The sequence below is a fragment of the Carcharhinus amblyrhynchos genome, chromosome 15, assembly GCF_965287045.1.
Source record: "Carcharhinus amblyrhynchos chromosome 15, sCarAmb.v2.hapA, whole genome shotgun sequence".
In the NCBI taxonomy this organism is placed as follows: Eukaryota; Metazoa; Chordata; class Chondrichthyes; order Carcharhiniformes; family Carcharhinidae; genus Carcharhinus; species Carcharhinus amblyrhynchos.
In genome coordinates, this window is record NC_137338.1 from 40,487,127 (window position 1) to 40,509,065 (window position 21,939).

Consider the following 21,939-nt stretch of genomic DNA (forward strand, 5'->3'; position numbering starts at 1 on the left):
ACCTTGGGATTCATTTTCACACTTCGTGATCCAGATACAAGAGTAAAATCAAGTAAGCCAATGATTCTCGGTTGCTAATTAGTAACTGCTCACACGCAGGAAGACAACAGGGATCAAGGGATATGGGGTTAAGGGGGGGGATCAGAATATTGAATTTGATGATCAGCCATGGTTAAAATGAATGGTAGAGTAGGCTTGAAGGGCTGAATGGCCTACTTTTGCTTCTAGTTTCTATGTTTGTAAATTCTTGCTTTTCTCTTATTATGCTTATTGTGAAATCAGTTACCCTCCGTTGATCATTGAAGTTGCTTTAGTCCTCAGCTCAGTGATTGAAGCCCTGAAATCCCATTGAGGGCCTTTAAAGTCTTGTTCTCTGGGAAGGGATATGGTGTTGAACCAAGTTCCATTGTCTTTTTATGTACACTCCCAAATTTTGCTGTAAGTGAGATCTAAAGGACATTTTTGGAAGAGGTGGAACTGCCAGGCTGACATTACATAAGAACATAAGAAATAGGAGCAGGAGTAGGCCATCCAGCCCTTCGAGCCTGCCCCGCCATTCAATAAGATCATGGCTGATCTGTCGCTGCTCAGTTCCACTTTCCCGCCTTCTCCCCATAACCCTTAATCCCCTCTCCTATCAAAAACCCATCAACCCGCGTCTTAAAAATATTTAGTGAGGCAGCCTCCACCACTTCAACGGGCAGAGAATTCCAGAGATTCACCACCCTTTGAGTGAAGAAGTTCCTCCTCAACTCCGTTCTAAACCACCCCCCTTTATCTTGAGGCTGTGCCCCCTAGTCCTATTCTCTTTTTTGAGCGGGAAGAGTCTTTCCACCTCTATCCTATCCATCCCATTCATCATCTTATACGTCTCAATGAGATCTCCTCTCATTCTTCTAAACTCCAACGAGTACAAGCCCAGTTTATTCAGCCTCTCCTCATAGCTCAACCCCCTCAACTCCGGTATCAGCCTAGTAAACCTCCTCTGCACTCCCTCCAAGGCCAAAATATCTTTGCGCAGGTGCGGCACCCAAAAATGCACACAGTACTCCAGTTGCGGCCTCACCAATGCCCTATACAGCTGCAGCAAGACCTCCCTACTTTTATATTCAATCCCCTTCGCTATGAAGGCCAGCATCCCATTCGCCTTCCTGACCACCTGCTGCACCTGCCCAGTTGGCTGCAACACTAATACGTCTGCATATAGCAGCTTTACTAATGTGCCAGACTTTGGTCCTGGACAAAATGAGGTTCAGGGACATTTAAAGGTAATTTTTCCTACAGTTACATGACACAGCTCATTTATTTATACTGTAACAATGTGCCCCAATACAATTTCCCCGATCCTAGCTAAGGCAGTTAATCCAATAGCGCTGAAAAGAGGCAAGTCACATTTCTAGGCCCAATGCAATCCAGGTGTGCTCCGAGGAGGCCAGAGAAGCAATTTCAGGCTCTGGGATCGGTGGCCTGTTCAAGCATTCAGAGCATCCCAGCTGAGCCCAATCCCTTCTGAATTGATATCCATATGTGCACTTCCAACAGGCATCACTAAGTTGTATTTGCGACTCTTGACGGATGTCTAACCCAAGATGATGAGGTCAGTCTGGTCATTTTCACATTGCTGATTGTGGAAACTTGCTGTGCACTAATTAGCTACGTACAGTCTAACAGTGGCTGCAATTCAAAGAAAAGTACTACATTGGCTCAAAAGTGTTTTGAGACGTCCAGTAAATACTTTCTTTCTTCCTTTGTCTGAGTGAAAATTCATAAGCCCATTTTATCTCTCATGACATATGTTCATTGACAAGGGTGCTTCTGGAATTAACAGACCTTTAAAAAAATCATCGATACAGCAACTACTTAAATGGCCTAAGCAGCATTTGGAAAAGAAGGGTTATTCTCAACATAGCTTTATTATGATATAATAAGCAGTGTCATGTTAGAAGAACAGATTTACAGAAAGTGTCTTGGAGTACTGGACTTGGATTTGCTGAAAATGTTGTCAAAGGTTTCTTATCTTTGCACTTAACAGGACAAACACAAGAATGCCAAACTTCAAATGATTTATACTACAGGAGAAACAGGCACTGACTGGTTAGCAAATTGACTCTGATTTGCCGAAGAATTGCCATAGGAAAAAAAAGGGGAACTATAGGTTCTCTATGCTTCAGAGTATTTCAAAAAAGGTGTAAATTTAAGTTTATTAATTAGTGTCACAAGTAGGCTTACATTAACACTGCAGTGAAATTACTGTGAAAATCCTCCAGTCACCACACTCTGGCACCTGTTTGGGTATACTGAGGGAGAACTTAAAGTGGCCAACGCACCTGACTAGCACGTCTTTCGGACTGTGGGAGGAAACTCATGCAGACACGAGGAGAACGTGCAGACTTCATACAGCTGGGGATCCTGGGTCACTGGCACTGAGAGGCAACAGTGCTAACCACTGTCCCACCATTCCACCCAAGGCTTGAACATGGTCCTTTTGTTTGCAGAGGATGGGTCCCTAAATATGAATGTCTGGATTTTCTTGCAAGAATAAATTTGCCATGTATAAGCTGAACTGATTATCTTAAACTCGTTGTTAGTGTAGCTATTAGGGCACTCAGAATTGTTCTCTATGTGCTGCACGTTCACAGAATCACAGTCAGCAGCAGATGTTTTGCTTTGGTTTTATATTTTTTGAGAGGTATCAGACACACACTGTTCCTTGGTGAAGAGGTGTTAGGAGCATTGGTCCCTGTAGACTCTGGGTTGACAGGCTTCCTGGAGAGACCCTTCTCCCCTTATTTCTCTCTCCTTCAGAGCAGCTTCTTCTCCTGTACGTCTCCCATTGTCAATCCCCCATTATGCTGCAGGCCAGATGCGTTAGAAACTGCAGCATCCAAGATCAGGAGTGAATGGTCCAAACAAAACCCTTGAATGCCTTCACCACTTGGATGCCATGTGGATTTCAGCTGGCAGTACAAATCTTCAAACACTTCTAATAGCTTCAAACAAGCCAACAAATAAAAAACAATCAGCAATTAACCTGAAAGTAGTTAATTATCCCTTTAGATAGCACTGGTGGACTGTCTTTCTTGTTGCCGTATGCATGTTCATTGTGGCAGGTTAAGAAAAGACATTAGCTAGATTTCAGAGGCAGAAATTAAATAATTAGAATCAAACCTGCTGACTGATGTCATGATTTGTCCACTTGCACACTTCCTACCAATACTGCATTAACAAGCTGTCCAGAATGGTACCGCAGTGCAATCTGCACCAGAATTATCTGCATGCAGCATAGGCCTGGGCACCATTTTAGGGCCTGAAACAGTTGAAATACCTTGTGGTGCACAACCAAATGTTGTGGCAGTGGAATTGCACAGCACACTAACAGAGGTACTGCTTCTTTCCAGGAGCGAAACAATCACTTCCACTTTCCCGTTCTTCCCCTACATCCATGCATTTATTTTCTCCTCTTCAACTATACCCAACAACCTTTTGAAGGTTACTATAGAATCTGCTGCACCACTCTTTCAGACAGTTTAAGTTCAAGTTCAGGTTTATTCATTAGTGTCACAAGTAGGCTTACACTAATACTGCAATTAAGTTACTATGAAAATCACCTAGTTGCCACACTCTGGCACCTGTTGGGATACACAGGGAGAATTTAACACGGCCAATGCACCAAACAATGCAATTCAGATCATAACAATACCTCGCCTAAAAAAAACTTACTCAATCCTCTGGTTATTTAATGCATGTAATATATTTTTTGCCGTTTTCTCCATATACATGTGCATGATTGAGTGTGCATTAAGATGGAAATAATTAAACCGAAGATATTTGGACTGTCTAAAGCAGTTGAGCAATTGATGGAACAAGCACATAAAGTACAGGGAAAATGGCCTCTACATCGTCTATAACATTGTTATTTTCTGTGAATTTAATTCCCACAATTTTGTTGCTGTTTTGTCTTTTCCCCTTATATATTTATATGAATTCTCGTTGTTTTGATTTTTTTCCTTTTAGACGCAGTCTTAAATATGCCTTGATTCTCTCTCGCTCTCTTTCTGACCCTTTCCCACTTTCCGAGTTCTCCCTTTTAATTATCTATGCTTCTGACAAATGAAAGACGCACCGAGCAGGGGATTTACGTGGAAAGAAATGTTTGCGTAGACAGCGATATCTCTGTCAGCATCAGCCCAGGATTCCGTATTTAGTGAGCTTTTAATCTATCATGACCGCATTCTGCGCCCCCCCCTCCCCCTCACTACCCACCCCCATCGCCAAACCCCTTTGTGAAAAGCTGTTGTTTATTCTCTCTCTGAAAATCTGAGAGTGAGCCTGCCCTAGCTGGAATGTTTTATATGGTCAAATCAGACCTCTGGTGAGATCCCCTGCCTCCCCCACAATCATTTACCGTAAATAGATTTTCCCAATTCTGCAGTTTTCAAAGTCTTCCAAATCCCCGATTATTTGGAGCAATTGCCAAACTCCAGCTTTAGTCATGGGGATTAATGCTGGTAAGTGCATCAATTGATGTATCTACCAAACGCCACATTATTGTATTTGGCTTTCCAGAATAACACACCATTTTATTATTTGTAACATCACTTCTGGAGAATCTATCCCATAACATGGCCAGAAAGCCTTAGATTATCTCTATGCAATTAAATAATTTGTTCAAAAAAACTTCCACACGAAGCACTTGATTGTCAGTTTATAAAATTTATAAAATTTGCCAGGTTTTTTTCCCTTGTATTTACCTCACCCCTTCTCTGAGCCTGAAAATATTTACTGTATCTGGTTTTCAATAAGGTGGTAGAGACTGAGTGAGTTTTCATCAGAATTTAATGTTGCTGGACTATTTTTGTCGTTGAATCTGGGTGGTTATAAAGAGGATTAAAACGAATTAACGTCACTCCTTTTCCTAATTCTCGGAAATGCATCTTGCATGTATTTGTTGTTTTCTACTTCTGGAGCAGGCTGAGGTTTGAATGTGATACCCATCTACAAACAATGAAAATAAAAGCATAAATTATAAAACTGGGTATATTCCAATCAGGCTTTAGCCCTGAAGATTATTTGGCTTATTTTAAACAGTTAAGGACGTTTTTCAGTTGGGCTAAAAACGGATTCCAGAACTGAAGGAAAAGAAAGTGAGGTGGTGAAATGTGTGGCATGCTCAGAGAAGCTGATACTTTTCTCATGGATGTCTCAGGTGGGATGACCTGCTCAAAATGACATGATGCCTTGAGTTACCTTGACTGTCTCTATGTATAAGAAACCTGTGAAGTAAAAGCCATGCTGATCTTTTGGGAGCTGCTGTTTCTCACCTTGTTGCCGGTTGCAATGGAAAAGGGAAATCATGCCAAAAAGCATCATCAGCAGCCCACAACTGAGGACATCAAGCAGAAAAGGTAAGCAGCTCTGCTCTGGCATCAAGAATACTTGATATCCTTAGTAGTGACAATCACCTGGGCTCTGCTTATTTTTATTGTGCAGGACACATTTTAGCAATTCTTATTCCCATCTGTCCAACATGCCCAATTCTATGAAAACCATACTATGGTAAATTGCTGCCTAACTGGAAGCTGACGTGACAAGCCACTGAGCTGGAATGATTCAGAGTTTCAGTTAAGCGCAGGTTTTGATATGGGAAACCTTTATCATTAAGAATGCCATCTGCTTGTTTTCTTATCTTTACCTTATCAAACTCTCTTCATCACCTTGAACTACTATTTCATCTCTAACCTCTTTCTCTCTATGCTTTTTCAATGCACCATTCTTACTTAACTTTGTATGAAGCTTCACTAACTCTTTGGAGCAGATCAGCCCAATTTCACCCAACCTACAGTAACTTCCCCAATCAATGTCACCAACATTCAATGCAGTTGTGACTGCAGAATGGTCTCCCTGCTCATCCTTCTTAACGAATCTGAAGCTTTTGATACAAATGGTCACTACATCCGTCTCTTCAGCCTCTTTCCTAGTGATCCAACTCTGCATAAATTCTACCGATGTAAAATGCACACATTTTTCAAATCAATATCCATCTTAGAGCATCACTTAGCTTCAGTTCTCTTTGACTCTATAATGGATATTTAAATAATCTGAATGAACAAGTAATCAAGAAATATGTACTCCCTTTCCTAAAAAACTATAATTCCCATAGATTGAATTTTGCAATGGGAATAATGATAAGGCTAACGGATAATGTAGTTCTTAAAATGTGAATCAGTGAGCATCTTTCAGCAATTGCACTTGTGCAGTTAAACATAGAAAGCAGGTAGTTATCTGAGATGCCCTGCTCCTCCAAAAACCTATGCCTCACTGAAAGACTCGGTATTGAAATACATGGAACAGTGTGAAGGCATTGTGCTTACTTGGTTGATACCCACTAAAGCAGTAGTGGGCAACCTGTGGCCCAGGCACTACATGCAGCCCATCTGGGTTCTGAGTGTGGCCCACAAGATATGTTGTTGACCATTGCCAATGTGCAGGGGTTGCCACATTTTGCTTATTTCCATTTGCGTAGTTTTTTTTCCTACTGGTATGACTGGTATCACTGTTTGCTGTGCAGATACATGGATTTGGGCCAGTATCTGTGGGAGTTTGCGCATTCTTCCTGTGGTTGCATGGGTTTCCTCCGGGTGCTCCGGTTTCCTCCCAAAGATGTGCACTTAGGCTGATTGGTGTAACAAATTGTCCCTAAATTATTCTCCCCTTAATCTGGTTTCCAATGGGGGTACCATAAGCATAGACATGGGTCAAGGGTGGAGGAGAAAAAGCACATTGTTAAAATGGCGGCGCGGGCTTGTTGGGCTGAGGGACCTGTTTCCTGTGCTGTGTTGCTCTTTGTTCTTTGTTGACTTAAGTGATATGTGCATAAAGCAAGAGCAAGGATCATTAGTAGGAATGTGGTTGGTGCAGATTCGATGGGCTGAATGGCCTCCTTCTGCACTGTAGGGATTCTTTGATTCTATGATTCTAAGTGAAGCGAGGTGCATGCTGATCACCCACCTCATTGACTGTGAAAGCCATATGCTCCCTTTGCATCCAAAGAGTGAAAATTTCTTGATTTTACCATTTGAAGTTGATAACAGTTCTGTTCATATATGAAGATTTTGCATTTTCTATAACTTTTTTTGAAGTATTCAGTGTGTATTCAATCTTATGCCTGGACCATGGTTAACCAATTTGCCCAATTTCAATCTTGCGACCCACTGAGATGAAGTATGGCCACTCATGTGGCCCACTCACTATCCTAGGTTGCTTTTCACTGCCCTAAACTCAGTGGAAATAGCTGGGGTTTGTTCATTCAGACATAATGACATACTTAATGGTATGGTAAGTCATAATTTCTGTCAAATAATCTCTCTGGCACTCAAAATTAACTTTTATAATGTGGAGTCTCATTCCTTCAGGTTTTAATTATTGCTAGAAATTTAAAAATAATAACAAGTTTACTTTGTCATTTTTATTTCTCTCTTTTAGTCATACCTTTCCCTTTTTTTATTTTACTTTCAGTAACTGTTTTAACATTGTAAGCAGTCTTGCAATACTCACCTGATGAAGGAGCAGTGCTCCAAAAGCTTGTGCTATCAAATAGACCTGTTGGACTTTAATCTGGTGTTGTGAGACTACTTACTGTGCCTATCCCAGTCCAATGCCGGTATCTCAATAACATTTAATTAAATATTCTAACTGTCATTTCCTGGTCAGACTCTGTACTCCTTATTTAAGATTCTTCAATCTGATTCCTTAGGGAGATACACAGATGCTTGCCCTATTCAAACAGGATAGCTTGTAGAGAGAGCTGCACCCAAATGCTTTTCCAATCGCAATAAGCCCATCTGCATACTTCCTTAGAAAGTCTGTGGGCAAGTGAAAACATAAAAATCTCCACATTCCTGCCACATCCTGTTGTAAATGGTTGTGGACAATTAAACAATCAACAGGAAGAGGAGAATCCAGAAACATTTCCATCTTCAATGAAGGGGAACCCAGCACATCAGTCCAAAACACAAGACTTAAATGTACGTAACCACCATCATCCTTCCCATTCTCCTCCCAAGGTCTCCAGTGTCACAGTTACCAGTCTTCCACCATTTCAATTTACTCTACATGATGTCATGAAATGGTTGAAGGTGCTGGATGCAGCAAAGTCTATGGGCCCTGACAATATTCTGGCTGTAGTACCTGAGACTTGTGCCCCAGGACTAACCATTCCCCAGTACAGCTACAGCATGTACATCTGCTCATTAATATTGAAAATTTCCCAAGTACATCCTGTCCACAAAAAGCAGGATAAATCCAATGCAACTAATTCATCCAATCAATTTAGTCTTAAGCATTTGCAAAGTGATAGTGTATGTTGTTAATAGTGCTGTCAGATGAGGTCTATTTAGCAATAACCTGCTCACCAATACTCAATTTAGGCCATTGAGGCCCTTTGCCAAAACACGGATGAAAGAGCTGAAATCCAGACGTCAGGCTAGAGTGACTGCCCTTGACATCAAAGCAGCATTTGACTAACTAACTGTGGCATCAAGAACCTTAGCAAAATTGAAGTCAGTTTGAATTGGGGAAAGATTTTCATTGGCTGGGGTCATACTTAGAACAAAGGAAAATTTTTGTGATTGTTGGAGGCCATTCACCCCAGTGCCAGGACATCACTGCTGGATGTTCCTCAAGATTTTGTGCCAGGCCCAACCATCTTCAGGAATTACCTCCCCTACAAAATAGGTCAAAAGTGAGGATGATCGCAGATGATTCACAACTCCCCAGATACTGGGTCAGCCTGTGTCCACACGCAGCAAGATCTGGACAATATTCAGGCTTTGGTTATTAAGTGGCAAGTAACATTCGTATCATAGAAGTGGCAGGCAATGAGCATCTCCAACAAGAATAAGCCTAATCATCACCGTTTGACGTTCAATGGCATTATTATTGCTGAATTCACCAAAATCAGTATCCTGAAATTTGGAGCTTGGCACTTTCTTACCCATCTCATTGGATCCATTATACTCTGTGATTTACACAATGCCACGTCTTCACTCACAATATCTAAAGCTTCCTGGATGAATGAGTTGGCGGACAGGATTCCAAGAGGAATGGTGTGGTAAGACTAAATGCTTCATTTTAAAAGGTCCCTCTCTTATCCTTATGAGATCAGATGAAGAAGCCACCAGCACAAGCTGACAGTTTTGGCTTTGTATTTATTCCATTGTATTGTTTATTCGCAAAAAGTATTAAGATGTGTTTCACTTAACTCATCTGTTGTAATTACTAATGCTTTTAAAAGCTGTGTTGCATTTATGTTTTCCTATTAAGATTTTTTTAAAAATTGTGTTGTTTTGCTTCAGTCGACCAGAAAGTAAAAGATCAGATTCAACCAAAACACACTTAACAAAATCTGAACAACTCCTCAGAATAGAAGATCATGATTTTGCAATGAGACCTGGATTCGGAGGTAGGTTTCTATGCTATTTAATAGTTTAAGCATTTTACATAAGTTTTGGAAAGTGTAACTCTTATTGTGTATTTTCTACAGCCCATGGAATGGAAGTCGTACGGCAGGGTGGGTAGCACCTCTTCCTTAGAGCCAGAAACCCCAAGGTTCAAATCCAAAGGATGGCCAAGGAAGGTGTGTTTAAAATACAGCCAAGCAGATTGAGTGTCAATTTTTAAATCCTTCCAATGGCAGAGTAGGAACAGGAGAGATTCCTGGTCCACCTGAAAAGAAATTGATGCCTCTACCATCACTATCCAATGTTTCAGGTTACAACAGCAACTTGGAATCCTGGGTAAAGGGGAATGGTGGCGATGGCTGGACCACCAGTGTAGGATCAGATTGATGCCAACAACAGAAGATTCAATCCCAGTTTTGAGCTAGAGCAGATATGGGACCTGCCTCTATGTCCAACTTGTGATGGAGGTTGTGCTGCCTTGGGTTGGACCATAAGAAGATACTTCATGGAATCACAAGTGGCACTATTGCACAGTCACATTGTGAATCTCCCAAAATCTGAAGTGATCTAATAACATTTGGAATCAAATGTGCAACATAAATGTTCAATTTACACAATAAATGTACAATTTATACAATGTGGTTGTCATGATATTGTAGGAGAGGTTTAAGCAGTGAAAAATGGTCGGTTCCTTTATTCTGTGTATTCAAATCCATCCAATTTTCCCAGGTAGTTGAATGTGCCTGGAAACAAACCCAGAAAAATCTCCTCTTACATCCAGTATTATCCTCCGGGGTAGTTTTCATATTGAATCCTATGTATAAAATGTTATGTTAAGATAATATTACCACAGAAAAAATATAGGACTGAGAAGCATTACATTGTCAAAACAACTGATCGAGCTCAATGGCCCTGAATTTGCATTGTACTGAGGGTAAAACATTGGCACTCACAATTACTACAGTATCTTCTGGTGTTTGCACATGTTCAATTAAAAATGATATCCTATTCCCCTATTCCTTCACAGAGCGCACTGTGGCTGTATTTGCCAATACAATCAACATAGATTTAGTGAATTGATCAATTATTTATATACTATTCTCACTGTAAAAACCAGAGAAGACAATTTACATTTTCATAGATCTTTCATAGGCTTCAGAACTGATGAGAAAAACAGAATTTGGCTTAGCACGAGTATAAAGTTAACAAGTGCAGATAATGCCTACTGTATGTATCCTGTTCCAATCCTTACCCAGACCCCAGGACATTTGGGGAGATCAGTTTGGGACCAATAACATATGAACATAAGGAATAGGAGCAGAAGTTGACCATTTGGTCCATTTGGCCCCTCGAATCTGCTTTGCCATTCAGTAAGATCATGGCTGATTTGTTTGTGTTTCAAGTTCCATATCCTTTCTATCCCTGATAAGCTTTGATTCCCTTGCCTAGCAAGAATCTATCTACTCCTGCATTAAAAATATTCAATGATCCTGCTTCCACTGTCTTCTAAGGCAGAGAGTTCCAAAGTTGCTTAACCCTCCAAGAAAGGATCTCAAAATAATTCAAGAACCTCTCATTCAGGCTATTACTGCCAATCTGATTTTTCCAGTTTACAAATAAATTAAAGCACCCATGATTATTGCTGCTCCTTTTTTCACAAGCACCCAATATTTCTCCGTGTATACTTTGTCCTACATTGTGGTTATTGTTAGGGAACCTGCAGACCACTCTCACGAGTGGCTTCTTTCCCTTATTATTCCTCACCTCCATCCAAGCCACTCCCACATCCTGATCTCAAGAACTGAGGTCATCTCTAACCATTGCACCAACGCTACTCTTGATTCACAGTGGTACCCCTCCATTATTACCTAGCTTCCTATTCCTCTTGAATGTCATGTACCTCTCAGTATTGAGGACCAAATCCTTGTCATCCTGCAGCTACATCTCTGTAATGGCTATCAGATCATATTCAGTTACTTCATTGTGTGCTATTAATTGATTTACTTTGTTATAAATGCTACGGCATTCAGATTTTGATTATCTTTGTAACATCTAGTCTTGATTGTTGGTACATTCTTAGGTTCTTTTTCTCTCCATGCCTTTCTGTCATTTTCTGACCCTCATTTCTCATATTAGTATTTTCCTCCCTTACCTTGGGCGGGATGCTCTGGCTGTTCACTGGTGACGAGATTCTCTGGTCCTGCCAGTAGCACACCCCTGCCTACGGGTTTCACGGTGTGGGATGGCTTCAGTGAGAAATCCCACTGACAGCGGCAGGACCAGGGAATCTTGCTGGCCAGCGAACAGCACGCCTCCTCCCTGGGGAATACGTGGCTGGAAGGCTGGAGGATCCCGCCCCCTTTCTCTACTCTTTGATATACCACGGCCGGAATTTGCCGACCATTCAAGAAGAGAGAATTTGGCGCTCAGCCAAATCTCCATTCATTTCAGTGGGACCAGAGAATCCCAGCTGCAGGTGAGGTTGGAAAATCCAGCCTCACATCTTTTCACATTTCACCCCTTGCCTCTATTATTTAGTTTAAAACCCTTTCTACTTCCCTACTTACATGATTCACAAGAACACTAGTTCAGGTGCAGACTGTCGCAACAGTACAACCCCTGCTTTCCCCAGAACTGATGTCAGGGCCCTATGAAGCAGAACCCCCTTCTCCCACACCAATCTTTGAATCACATATTAATCTTTCTAATTTTAATAAGGCTGGATACTGGGATGGGACTTTTACAAATTCTAACATCTGGATTTTTCAAGTGACATTCGCACTCTCACATAAAAAGTAGGGGACTTCTGACTAAGCTAAAGGCAATCAACAGTCATGGAGATTATGGCCTATGGATAGTGAAAGCTGGGTCTTTTGTTAGAAAGATAGGAGAATTTGGGTGATTTATAGCTAATATTCTCCTTCAAATATTTTAATTGTTATCACCAGAAGTCATCCATTGACTCTCTGCATACTTTGCAGATCAGCAGCATGGCACACATTGTCTAAACACATTATCAGCAACTATAATGACATATTTTTCTTTACACCTACAAAAATGAAGTAGGCAGCCCAGTGCTACACAATACCACCCTGTATCACAGCAATAATTATAATCAGTCTATCTCACATCCATTCCAGCTCCGAAATGTCCTTCAAGGGGTACTTGGAGATTGAGAGTCAGAATGAAATATTGGATGATGCACAAAGCATTAAGAATGAGGAGCATGATGAGGTGGCAGCTACAGAAGCAGTTCTAGTTAGTACATGGCAAAATTCTTCTGCTGTAGATTCAGTAAGATGGCTTCTTTTAGTCCTTAAAGAATTTTTACAGAAGCGTGCAAGTGCTGTTGTACATTGTTGAGAGATGTGGGTGTGACATTGGTGCAGCGGGGAAGCAAGGCTTTGAAGATATCCTTAGCACTATGGCAGCACCATAACTGTCTGAGGACAGATACCCAGAGGAAATTTCTCTAATGAATGCCGCAATTGAGACTTTAGTAACCAAGAGCTTCAATTTACACGAAGCTCTAAGTGATGGATGAGGCAGCCTAGGAGATTAGACTGAGAGAAATGTAAAGGTGAGTTCTTCCCCTGAAGATAGCTGAATATTTTGAAGGAATGACAGGACGAGCCATCCTTAAGGCAATTGGGTCTTGGACTGGGATTCACAGTGAAGTGACATCCATCATACTCTGCCTGGGTCTCCGTGGCACTGACAAATAAGCGCAGGAGCAAACATGTTTTCCAAAGTGCTCCCTTCTCATGACCCAACATTAGGAAATGCTGCCCCCAATGATGATGAATTTAAACTGAGGACTCTGTCAGATCATCATTGTCATGGAGCAGAAAGTGTTTTTTCTTCTTCTTAGACAATTGGATTTTATTCTACTACCTTTTCCTGTTTTAATTTTAGTTACCACTGATTAAGTTATCACTGCCTTAGCATTCACAAGTCATTTGCTCCTTTTATATTTTCAATGTTTTCTTCCCTATATCTGCTTTGAAGGTAATTTCAGTCAACTAAACATCACTTTTTTCTGACCTATACCTGTGAGTCTTCCAATATCCTCTGTCACTTTAACATTTTCCAAGTTCCTGGTCCTAAATATCTGCTTTCTGCCTTATGGTCAAATCCTCATTACTTCCATCCCCTCACTAGGATGGTCTGCCCTTCTTCCTTAAACAGAAGCTAAACCAGTCATGATCCTATCATCTGCCTCCACCTGGCTGAGCTTGTTCCAACATTGAACATCTTTGCCTTTGACACCACACACTTACTCTTCTAAATATAAGGTGTTGCTCTGCTAACCCACAACAGTCCAAGCTATGCTTGTCTTTTTGTAGAAAATGTGGAACATTCTTTGTTAAAAAGGTAAGATTAAAATTTCTTGTTTCTTACTTGTTTTTCAAGGAGCTGCAGTACCTGTTGGTATAGATGTCCAGATTGAAAGCATTGACAGTATTTCGGAGGTTGATATGGTAAGTCTGAACTTTAGCTGTTTGTAGACAGTTAATCATCTATAATAAAACTGCACTACATAATTGTATATGTGGAGGTATTGTGTGGGCAATGGGTAAAAGCTCTGGGTTTGTGTCCCAGCCCCAGGACCTGAAAGCCCAGGATAGAGTATTGATCTGTAAAATCCTTCCAAAAAGCCAATAGCAGGTGATAAGACAGGAGAGACTCCTAGTCAACTATGCTTGGTATGGAGTGGTGCCTCTAAAGCTGACTTTAGACTTGTTCTAGGAAACAAAACATAAAATGGGATGAAAGTCTGCCTTGTGCACCCACTAGGTGCAGAAAGAGAAACAACAACTGTGACATTAGTGTACCTTTAAGAAAGTGTTTTTTAAATCATGATCTTTGCAGCTCTCACAGCTTCAGTGTTTCTCAGCTCACAGCCTTAGCTGACGTCATTATGAAACCAATTTGTCTGGAGAAGGTTTTTATCGCTGCCTAAATGAAGTTTGTTTATTTTTACTAGGATGTTAGGAGAAAAACTGGTTGGCGGGTCAGGTGACAGGAGTTTTCTTCATTTTCTGCTTGGCTGCAGTTAGGGTTGAGTTTTAGAAGGGACAACAAGTTGAAAAGAAGTCTCCCTCTCCCCCTGGTTTTGGAAATTCCGTTAGTTAGCTGAAAGCAAGGTCTTGCCTTATGAAGGGAGAGAATATGTTGTTGATGGCTTGCCTAGAGTCCCTGGTGTTTTGAGAAACTGATCTAACTTCAAACTGTTCTGAGTCTATCCAGAAAACTGCAGACTTCATCCAAAGGTCTGAGGTCCAATATCACACGAGCGCTAGCCTTTGCTGTATTAAACCTATAAAAAGGGCCTTTTGTCTATGGGATTGGTTTGATTGGAACGTATTAGATAGATTTGTTAAGGGTTATACGTTATAGTTGTTTTGTTTCTTTTTGTAATTGATAAGAGCTTTGCTAATTTTCTTACTATGCATGTTAACTATATTCTTAAATAAACTTTGTTTGATAAAAGCTCCCAAGTGGGTCATTTGAATCATACCTGAAGTGAAACATATCATGCTTATCCTAGCCAAATTCACGATGAAAAACTTATGATCCAGGTGGGCTCCATAAAACACTTTGGAGTTTCTGACCTGATCAATAACAATTGGAAGCTCATCTGGAATCTGTATTTCTTGATTTATTTGGGACTATTGAATTCAAAGACAGTGAGTGGTGAGCATATTTGTGGTTTCTTTTCAGGCGTTATATTCAGGTTTAAATAGGGAGTGTGTTGTGGAATAATGGCTCTTTCAGAGGCTAAGAAGTTCCTGGGGATGGAGAAAGTCATGCAAGGTGGTTTGCAAAAGGTGATGAAAACAAAACTTTTGGAATTGGCAAAAAACATTGCAATTGACATTATCTGACTCTGTAAGGAAAGGGGAGGTAATTGTGGTGATAGCTCAGCACTTAAAATAGCCAGAAACACAATCAGAGTCAATGGAAATGGCTAGAATTCAATTACAAATGAAACAGCTGAAACATGTAAAAGAATTGAAGCAGCTTGAATTTGAAATAAAGGAGAGAGTAGTGAAAGAAAAAGAAAGGATAGCCCTAGTTGAACAAAAAAGCCAAAGAAAGGGATGCAAATGCAATAGAGAAAGACAGAGAAAGGGAGGAACAAAAAGAACAAGAAATTAAACTGCTTGAATTGCAGGCAAGGGAAAAAGAAAAGGAGAGAGCATTAGAACTTCAGAAACTGGAAAAACAATTTGAACTTGAAATATTAGAAATGCAAATGTGTAGAACTACGAGAGTAGCAGCAAAAGGAGTGGATGATTATGAATTAGATCATAAATCAAAGTTTGGTTTCTAATATCAGTTTTAGCCTGTGAGAAACAGGGGAAAAGAGAAATCCTTAGGTGGTAAAGGTAAAGGAGATCTTGTGGGAGATAACTAAGACAGTGTACCTTGGGTTAAAAAGGGAATACGGGAGGGTGGAAGAGAAATGAAGAGCTTCAGATATTTTCACTGTAATAAATTAAGACATGCAAAGTCAATGTTAATGGTTTAAGAAAAGCACTGGGAAGACTGAAGTGGTAAAGCAGGATAAGCCAGTGGGGTTTGTTAAAGTGATAAAGGAAAGTTCAGTTGAAGTGAAAGAGGTGCAAAAAAATGTACAGCCTGGTCAGGAGTTGATTAATAAGAAGGTACCAGATCTCTTTAAATAATTTACTTGTGTGGGTAAAGTGTTTACCAGGAGGAGTAGGTAAAGAAGTTAAAATTTTAAGAGATGAGGAGCAAGTCAATCTTTGATGGTAAGAGGTAAGGTGTTGTATAGTTTTGGAGGAGTATTGCAAGAAAAGATGGTAATACGTGGAATTCAGGGTGAGAAGAGTTGTGTTCCATTATATAAGGTGAGGTTGGAGAGTCCTGTGAAGAGTGGTAAAGTGATAGTAGGAGTACCTTATTCAGGAAAATTACCTTATTCAGGAAAATGATATATCTTGGCTAATGATATAGCTGAATCACAGGTGGGAATGATGCCTACTGTCGTTGAAAAGCCAGTGGACAATCAAACAACTGAGCTGTTGAAGGATGCGTATTTTTCCTGACTGTGCAGTAACAAGGCCACAAAGTCACAGGTTAAGACAAGAGGAGAAATCAAAGAGTGAAGGTGGGAAAATTGAAGTTCAATTTTCAGAAACAATTTTTGATCGAATGGTTGAAAAAGAACAAGAACAGGTCGAGGATGAGGTGGATATTTTTAGTTTGGGAAAACTAGCAGAATTATAATAGAAAGATATAGAAATGGAACAGTTGTATCAGAAAGCGTACACGGAAGAGGAATCTGAGTGTACACCAGAGTGTAATTACCTTAAAAATGATGTCTTAATGAGGAAATGGAGATCTTTACATATTGAAAAGTGGGCAGAAGTTCATCAAGTGGTATTGTTGATAGGGTATTGTGATGTTAGTATATCTTTAAGAAGTGTTATTTTTAATCATATACTCTGCAGTTGTAAGCAAACTTTCTCAGTTTGTTTTTCTCATTGTTGTCGGGCTGTTTACGGGTATCATTTTATTGCTGCTTAAACAGGGGTTTCTTTATTTTTATTGGCATGTTTATGGTTCTACATTGTTAGGAGAAAAATTGGTTGGCAGGTCAGGTGACAGGAGTTCTTTTTCAGTTTGGAGCTGGAGGTTTGAGTTTTAGTTTTAGAAGGGGCATCAAGTTGAAAAGAAATCTTTCTCTCCCTGAGTTTGGGAATTCTGCTGGTTAGCTGAAGGCAAGGTCTTGCTTTTCTGAAGGGGGGGATTAGCTGCTGGTGGCTTGCCTAGAGTCCCTAGTGTTTTGGGAAGCTGTCTTGATTTCAAACTGTTTTAAGTCTATCCAGAGAACTGTAGATTTCATCCAAAGGTCCCAAGTCTAGTATCAAGTGAGCATTAATCTTTGCTGTGTTAAACCTGTGAAAAGGGTTTTTTGTCTATGGGATTGATTTGATTGGAACAGATATATTTGTTAAGGGTTATTTATACATTATAGTGGTTGTTTTGTTTCTTGTATGTATTTGATAAAAGGTCTTGCCAATTTTCTTATTATATGTGTTAACTCTATTTTTAAGTAAACTTTGTTTGATAAAAGTTCTCTAGTGGGTTATTTGAATCATACCTGAAGAGAAACATGTTATGCTATCCTAGCCAAAATCATGAGGCAAAACCTATGATCCAGGTGGACTTCATAAAAAACTTTGGAGATTCAGACCGGAACTATAACTCGACAAGCAAAATAGTTGTATGGTAGAGCACTGTGTATTTTACTATCATTATTGTCATTTCATTTGATTAATAGGTGTTCAGAGGTTTGGCTTTTTTTACACTATGAAGAAGTGTAAGATTATGCACCCTAGCTTTCTATCCTCCATCAGCTTGGTCAACTTGTATACATCATCAACAACTATATTTCTGTCGCACCTTTAATGTAATATAAAGCCCCAGGACTAGAGCATTTTCAAAAAAATGTCACTGAGCCAAATAAAGAGATATTAAGTTAGACAATGAAATGCTTGGTTACAAAGATAGGTCTTAAGGATTCTGATTGAATAATTTCTTATTGTCACATGTATTGGGATGCAGTGGAAAGTATTGTTTCTTGCCTGCTGCACAGACAAAACATAACATTCAGTGAGGACATAGGGGAGAAGGAAAGGAGAGAGTGCAGAATATAATGTTACAGTGATAGCTATGGTGTAGAGAAAGATCCTCTTAATATATTGTCGATCCATCCAAACATCTGGTGGCATCAGCTGTTCTTGAGTCAGTTGGTAAATGATCTCAGACTTTTGTATCTTTTTCCCGACAGAGGAAGGTGGAAGAGAGTATTTCTGGGGTGTGTGGGTTTCTTGATTATGCTGGCTGCTTTTCCAAGGCAGTGGGAAGTGTTGATGGAGTTATTGAATGGGAGGTTGGTTTGTAGTTTCTCGCGGTCTTGGCCAGAGCAGGAGCAATACCAAGCTGTGATACATCCAGAAAGAATGTTTTCTATGATGCACCTGTAAAAATTGGTGACAGCAAATAAAATCGTGGAAGGTTTAGAAGCTGGAATTAGATGAATTGATATCTTGCTGGGTTGTGGGACTAAAAATAATATAGAGAAACAGAGGCATGAGGTTATGGGGAATTCGGAAACAAGGAGGAGGAATTTAAAACATTGACATTGCTTGACTCAGCACTAACGTCAATCATTGAGCGCTGGGGTGATGGGTGAATGGGATTTGGCGTGCTTTGAGTCATGGACAGTGGAGTTTTGGATGATCTCCAGTTTATGGAGGGTAGAATATGGGAGATCAGCCAGTCATGTCTAGAGGCATGAGTAAGACTTTCAGCGGCAAATGAACTGAGATGGGTGAAGGTTATGGTGGTGGAAATAGGCCATCTTAATGATGATGTGAATATATAGTCGGAATCTCATCTGGGGTCAAATATGACACCTACGTTGTGATCAGGCTGGTTGGTCTCAGATTGTTGTTGGGGGGAAGAATGGAACATGTAGTGAGGGAATGAGGTTGGAGTGAGAGCCAAAAACAATGGCTTGTCATGTAAAAAATTATCAGCATTAACATTCTATATTTTTACAATCATCCTTCTTTCAATTCACAATCCAAATGGTAATGTTTTGTTCTTATCCTTAGGACTTTACAATGACTTTATACCTAAGACATTACTGGAAAGATAGCAGACTCGCTTTCACAAGTTCCCACAACAGAAGTATGACATTTGATGGAAGATTGGTCAAGAAAATTTGGGTTCCAGATGTGTTTTTTGTTCACTCCAAAAGATCTTTCATACATGACACAACCATGGAGAATATCATGCTAAGGGTATATCCAGATGGCAACATCCTGTACAGTCTAAGGTGAAACTTTGCTAATTAAAAGTACTTTTGTATTGCTGAGTACTGTTTTTCCACATTAATATTCAGCTGGGTTTTCCTCCCTATATCCCTTATAAGTGGATAATCGCTTAATGTCAATAGAAACTGATAATCTATTTTTTATTGTATCCACTCACTCTCTCATACTACTTTATGGGTAGACAATGTATCACCCATTCTCAGAGTCCAAACTGTCACCTCATAGAAATTGTATTCCATGATTTCTGTTATTGCTCCAATCTTTTAAACTACAGAAAAGTGTAAGCAATAATTGTGTAAAATGCTTTCACCAATACTTTAATTACTATATCGATGAAATAATTTTACCTAATGTCAGACTGAGTTGAAATTAGGAATTGCTTTGTTTGCATTGTTAGTTGGTGGTCAAATTTTGGAAACACATAAGTTCCTGTTTTTGATTCAAAAAAGAAAAGATAATACTGGCCCAAAGTATTCTGCAAAATGTTGTAGAATAGGCCCCACTCTCTCAGTTGACTAGGAACTAAAGTAAAGTCTTCCCAAAAAGCTTGGCTGCAGTACTCATTTTTGGGGATTGCAAAATTCCTAGTGGGAACAGCTCTTAATGTGCCAAAACTCTTCATAAAGGTGTGAAATTTTGGTGGTGAAGGAAAGTGAACTAATTATTCATCATGGCACATTAATGACATGTGGGCAACACATTGAGACTGGGGACCTATTGCAGGATTTCAGAGCTGAATGACTCCCTGAAGTAAATCAGAGCCAATCTTCATGGAGGGAGTGCAGTCATCCAGTTCCTCCAGATCTGATTCCAAAAGTGGACAAAATGAGCAGGAGGAAGATGAAGGTGAATGTTTTCCTTCATGCAGTTTTTCAAGCATGGCACCATTTTCAGATTGGAACACACACCTATTTTAAGTTGCTCTAAGACCCTTTATGCTGTGGGCTCAACTTGTTTCTTTGGCATTGTGAGGAATTCTTCATCACCATCAGGATCCTGGGTGGTAACCCAGCTTTGCATTGGACTTGCTGATGTTCTAATTTAGTTATGGTTCAAGGAATTCTTAGGCAGTGTTGCTGCGATTGGGTGTTATAACCATGAATAAAATTAAAACCATATTATAAATTTATCAGTCATGAACTAGAAATTGCGATGATTTTAAAATCAATCTTTGCATCGTTTGAAATCATGTATTTTCATTTCGTTTTATTTGAACAAAATGGTTCTCATGCTTTCTTTGGCAGCTTGAAGCCAGAGCTCTGAACAGTCAAAATCTATTGTGTGACAATTTAATTGCATTGTAAATATGAAAATGTGTACAATTCTGTGATATTATCGATTCTCTTTCATGTTTGGCAACATGGATAACAATATAGGAACGTTTTTCAGGACTGATACACCTCCAATCTTACATCAAGTATCCTAAACACTGCTTTTTTTTATATATGGGAAGTGAGCAGTGGTAGGCCAGCATTTATTTTTCATTTCAGGAGGTGATGGTGAATCACCTTCTTCACTCTCTGCAGTCCATGTGGTGTTCCATGTGATGTTTGCACACCGACAGTGCTGGTAGGGAGGGAGTTTCAGAATTTTGACTCAGTGACAGTGAAAGAACGGTATATATTTCAGCAAGTCAGAAAAACACGAGACTTGATGACCCCAAAACATTGGCTTTATTCTCTCTCTACAGATGCTGTCAGACCTGCAGAGATTTTCCAGCATTTTCTGTTTTATTTCAGATTCCAGCATCTGCAGTATTCTGCTTTCTGCTTACTGCTAGGTACAACTGCAATCAGCAGAGCTTTCCCCTGATTCCTATTGACTCCAGTCTTGTTAGGGCTTTCTGATGTCTTATTTGCTCAAATGCTGCCTTTGGAACTTAGTTCCTTCAACCATGTTTATACAAAGGTTGGAATGAAATCTGGAGCCCATTGGCCCTGGCAGAACCAGGGCCACTGGGCTCCATGGTGGCACAGTGGTTAGCATTGGCAACATCTTGGATGTAAAACTGAACATTTACGCTACAGAAATGCCTGTGTCTCTAGCCAAGCTGTTCCCATACAATTGCAACACTGGCACCTACCCAGAAATGTGCAAAATTACCCACATATGCCAGGTATGAGGTCAACTATCACTGCCCCAAAACAAAATCACTGCGGGTGTTCCCCAGGGTAATTCCCTACACCCATCCATCTTCAGCTGCTTCATCACTGGGCGGCATGGTGGCACAGTGGTTAGCACTGCTGCCTCACAGCTCCAGAGGCCTGGGTTCAATTCCTGGCTTGGGTCACTGTCTGTGTGGAGTTTGCACATTCTTCCTATGTCTGTGTGGGTTTTCTCCCACATTCCAAAGATGTGTGGGTTAGGTGCATTGGCCATGGTAAATTGCCTCTTAGTGTTCTGGGATGTGTAAGTTAGAGGGAATAGCAGGGTAAATATGTGGGGTTATGGGCATAGGGCCTAGGTGGGAGTGTTGTCGGTGCAGACTCAATGTGTTGAATGGCCTTCTTCTGCACTGTAGGATTTCTGTGGACGCTGAACTGCATTGGTGAGCAGGTTGTTACTGAGTAATTGCTGCTTGATAGCGCTGTCACTGACTTCCATTA

General features: G+C 40.2%; 1 protein-coding gene across 1 annotated transcript in view; it reads left to right on the forward strand.

Annotated features, from left to right (window-relative positions):
* The first annotated feature begins 4,929 nt into the window (after positions 1-4,929).
* Positions 4,930-21,939, forward strand: part of LOC145352970 (gamma-aminobutyric acid receptor subunit rho-3-like) — a 37,343-nt gene continuing 20,333 nt past the window's right edge. Inside the window, exons 1-4 of the mRNA XM_080203277.1 lie at positions 4,930-5,405; positions 9,354-9,460; positions 13,872-13,939; positions 19,112-19,335. Coding sequence (XP_080059403.1) covers positions 5,290-5,405; positions 9,354-9,460; positions 13,872-13,939; positions 19,112-19,335 — 515 coding nt within the window. The 5' untranslated portion in view covers positions 4,930-5,289. The remainder of the gene's footprint in view (positions 5,406-9,353; positions 9,461-13,871; positions 13,940-19,111; positions 19,336-21,939) is intronic.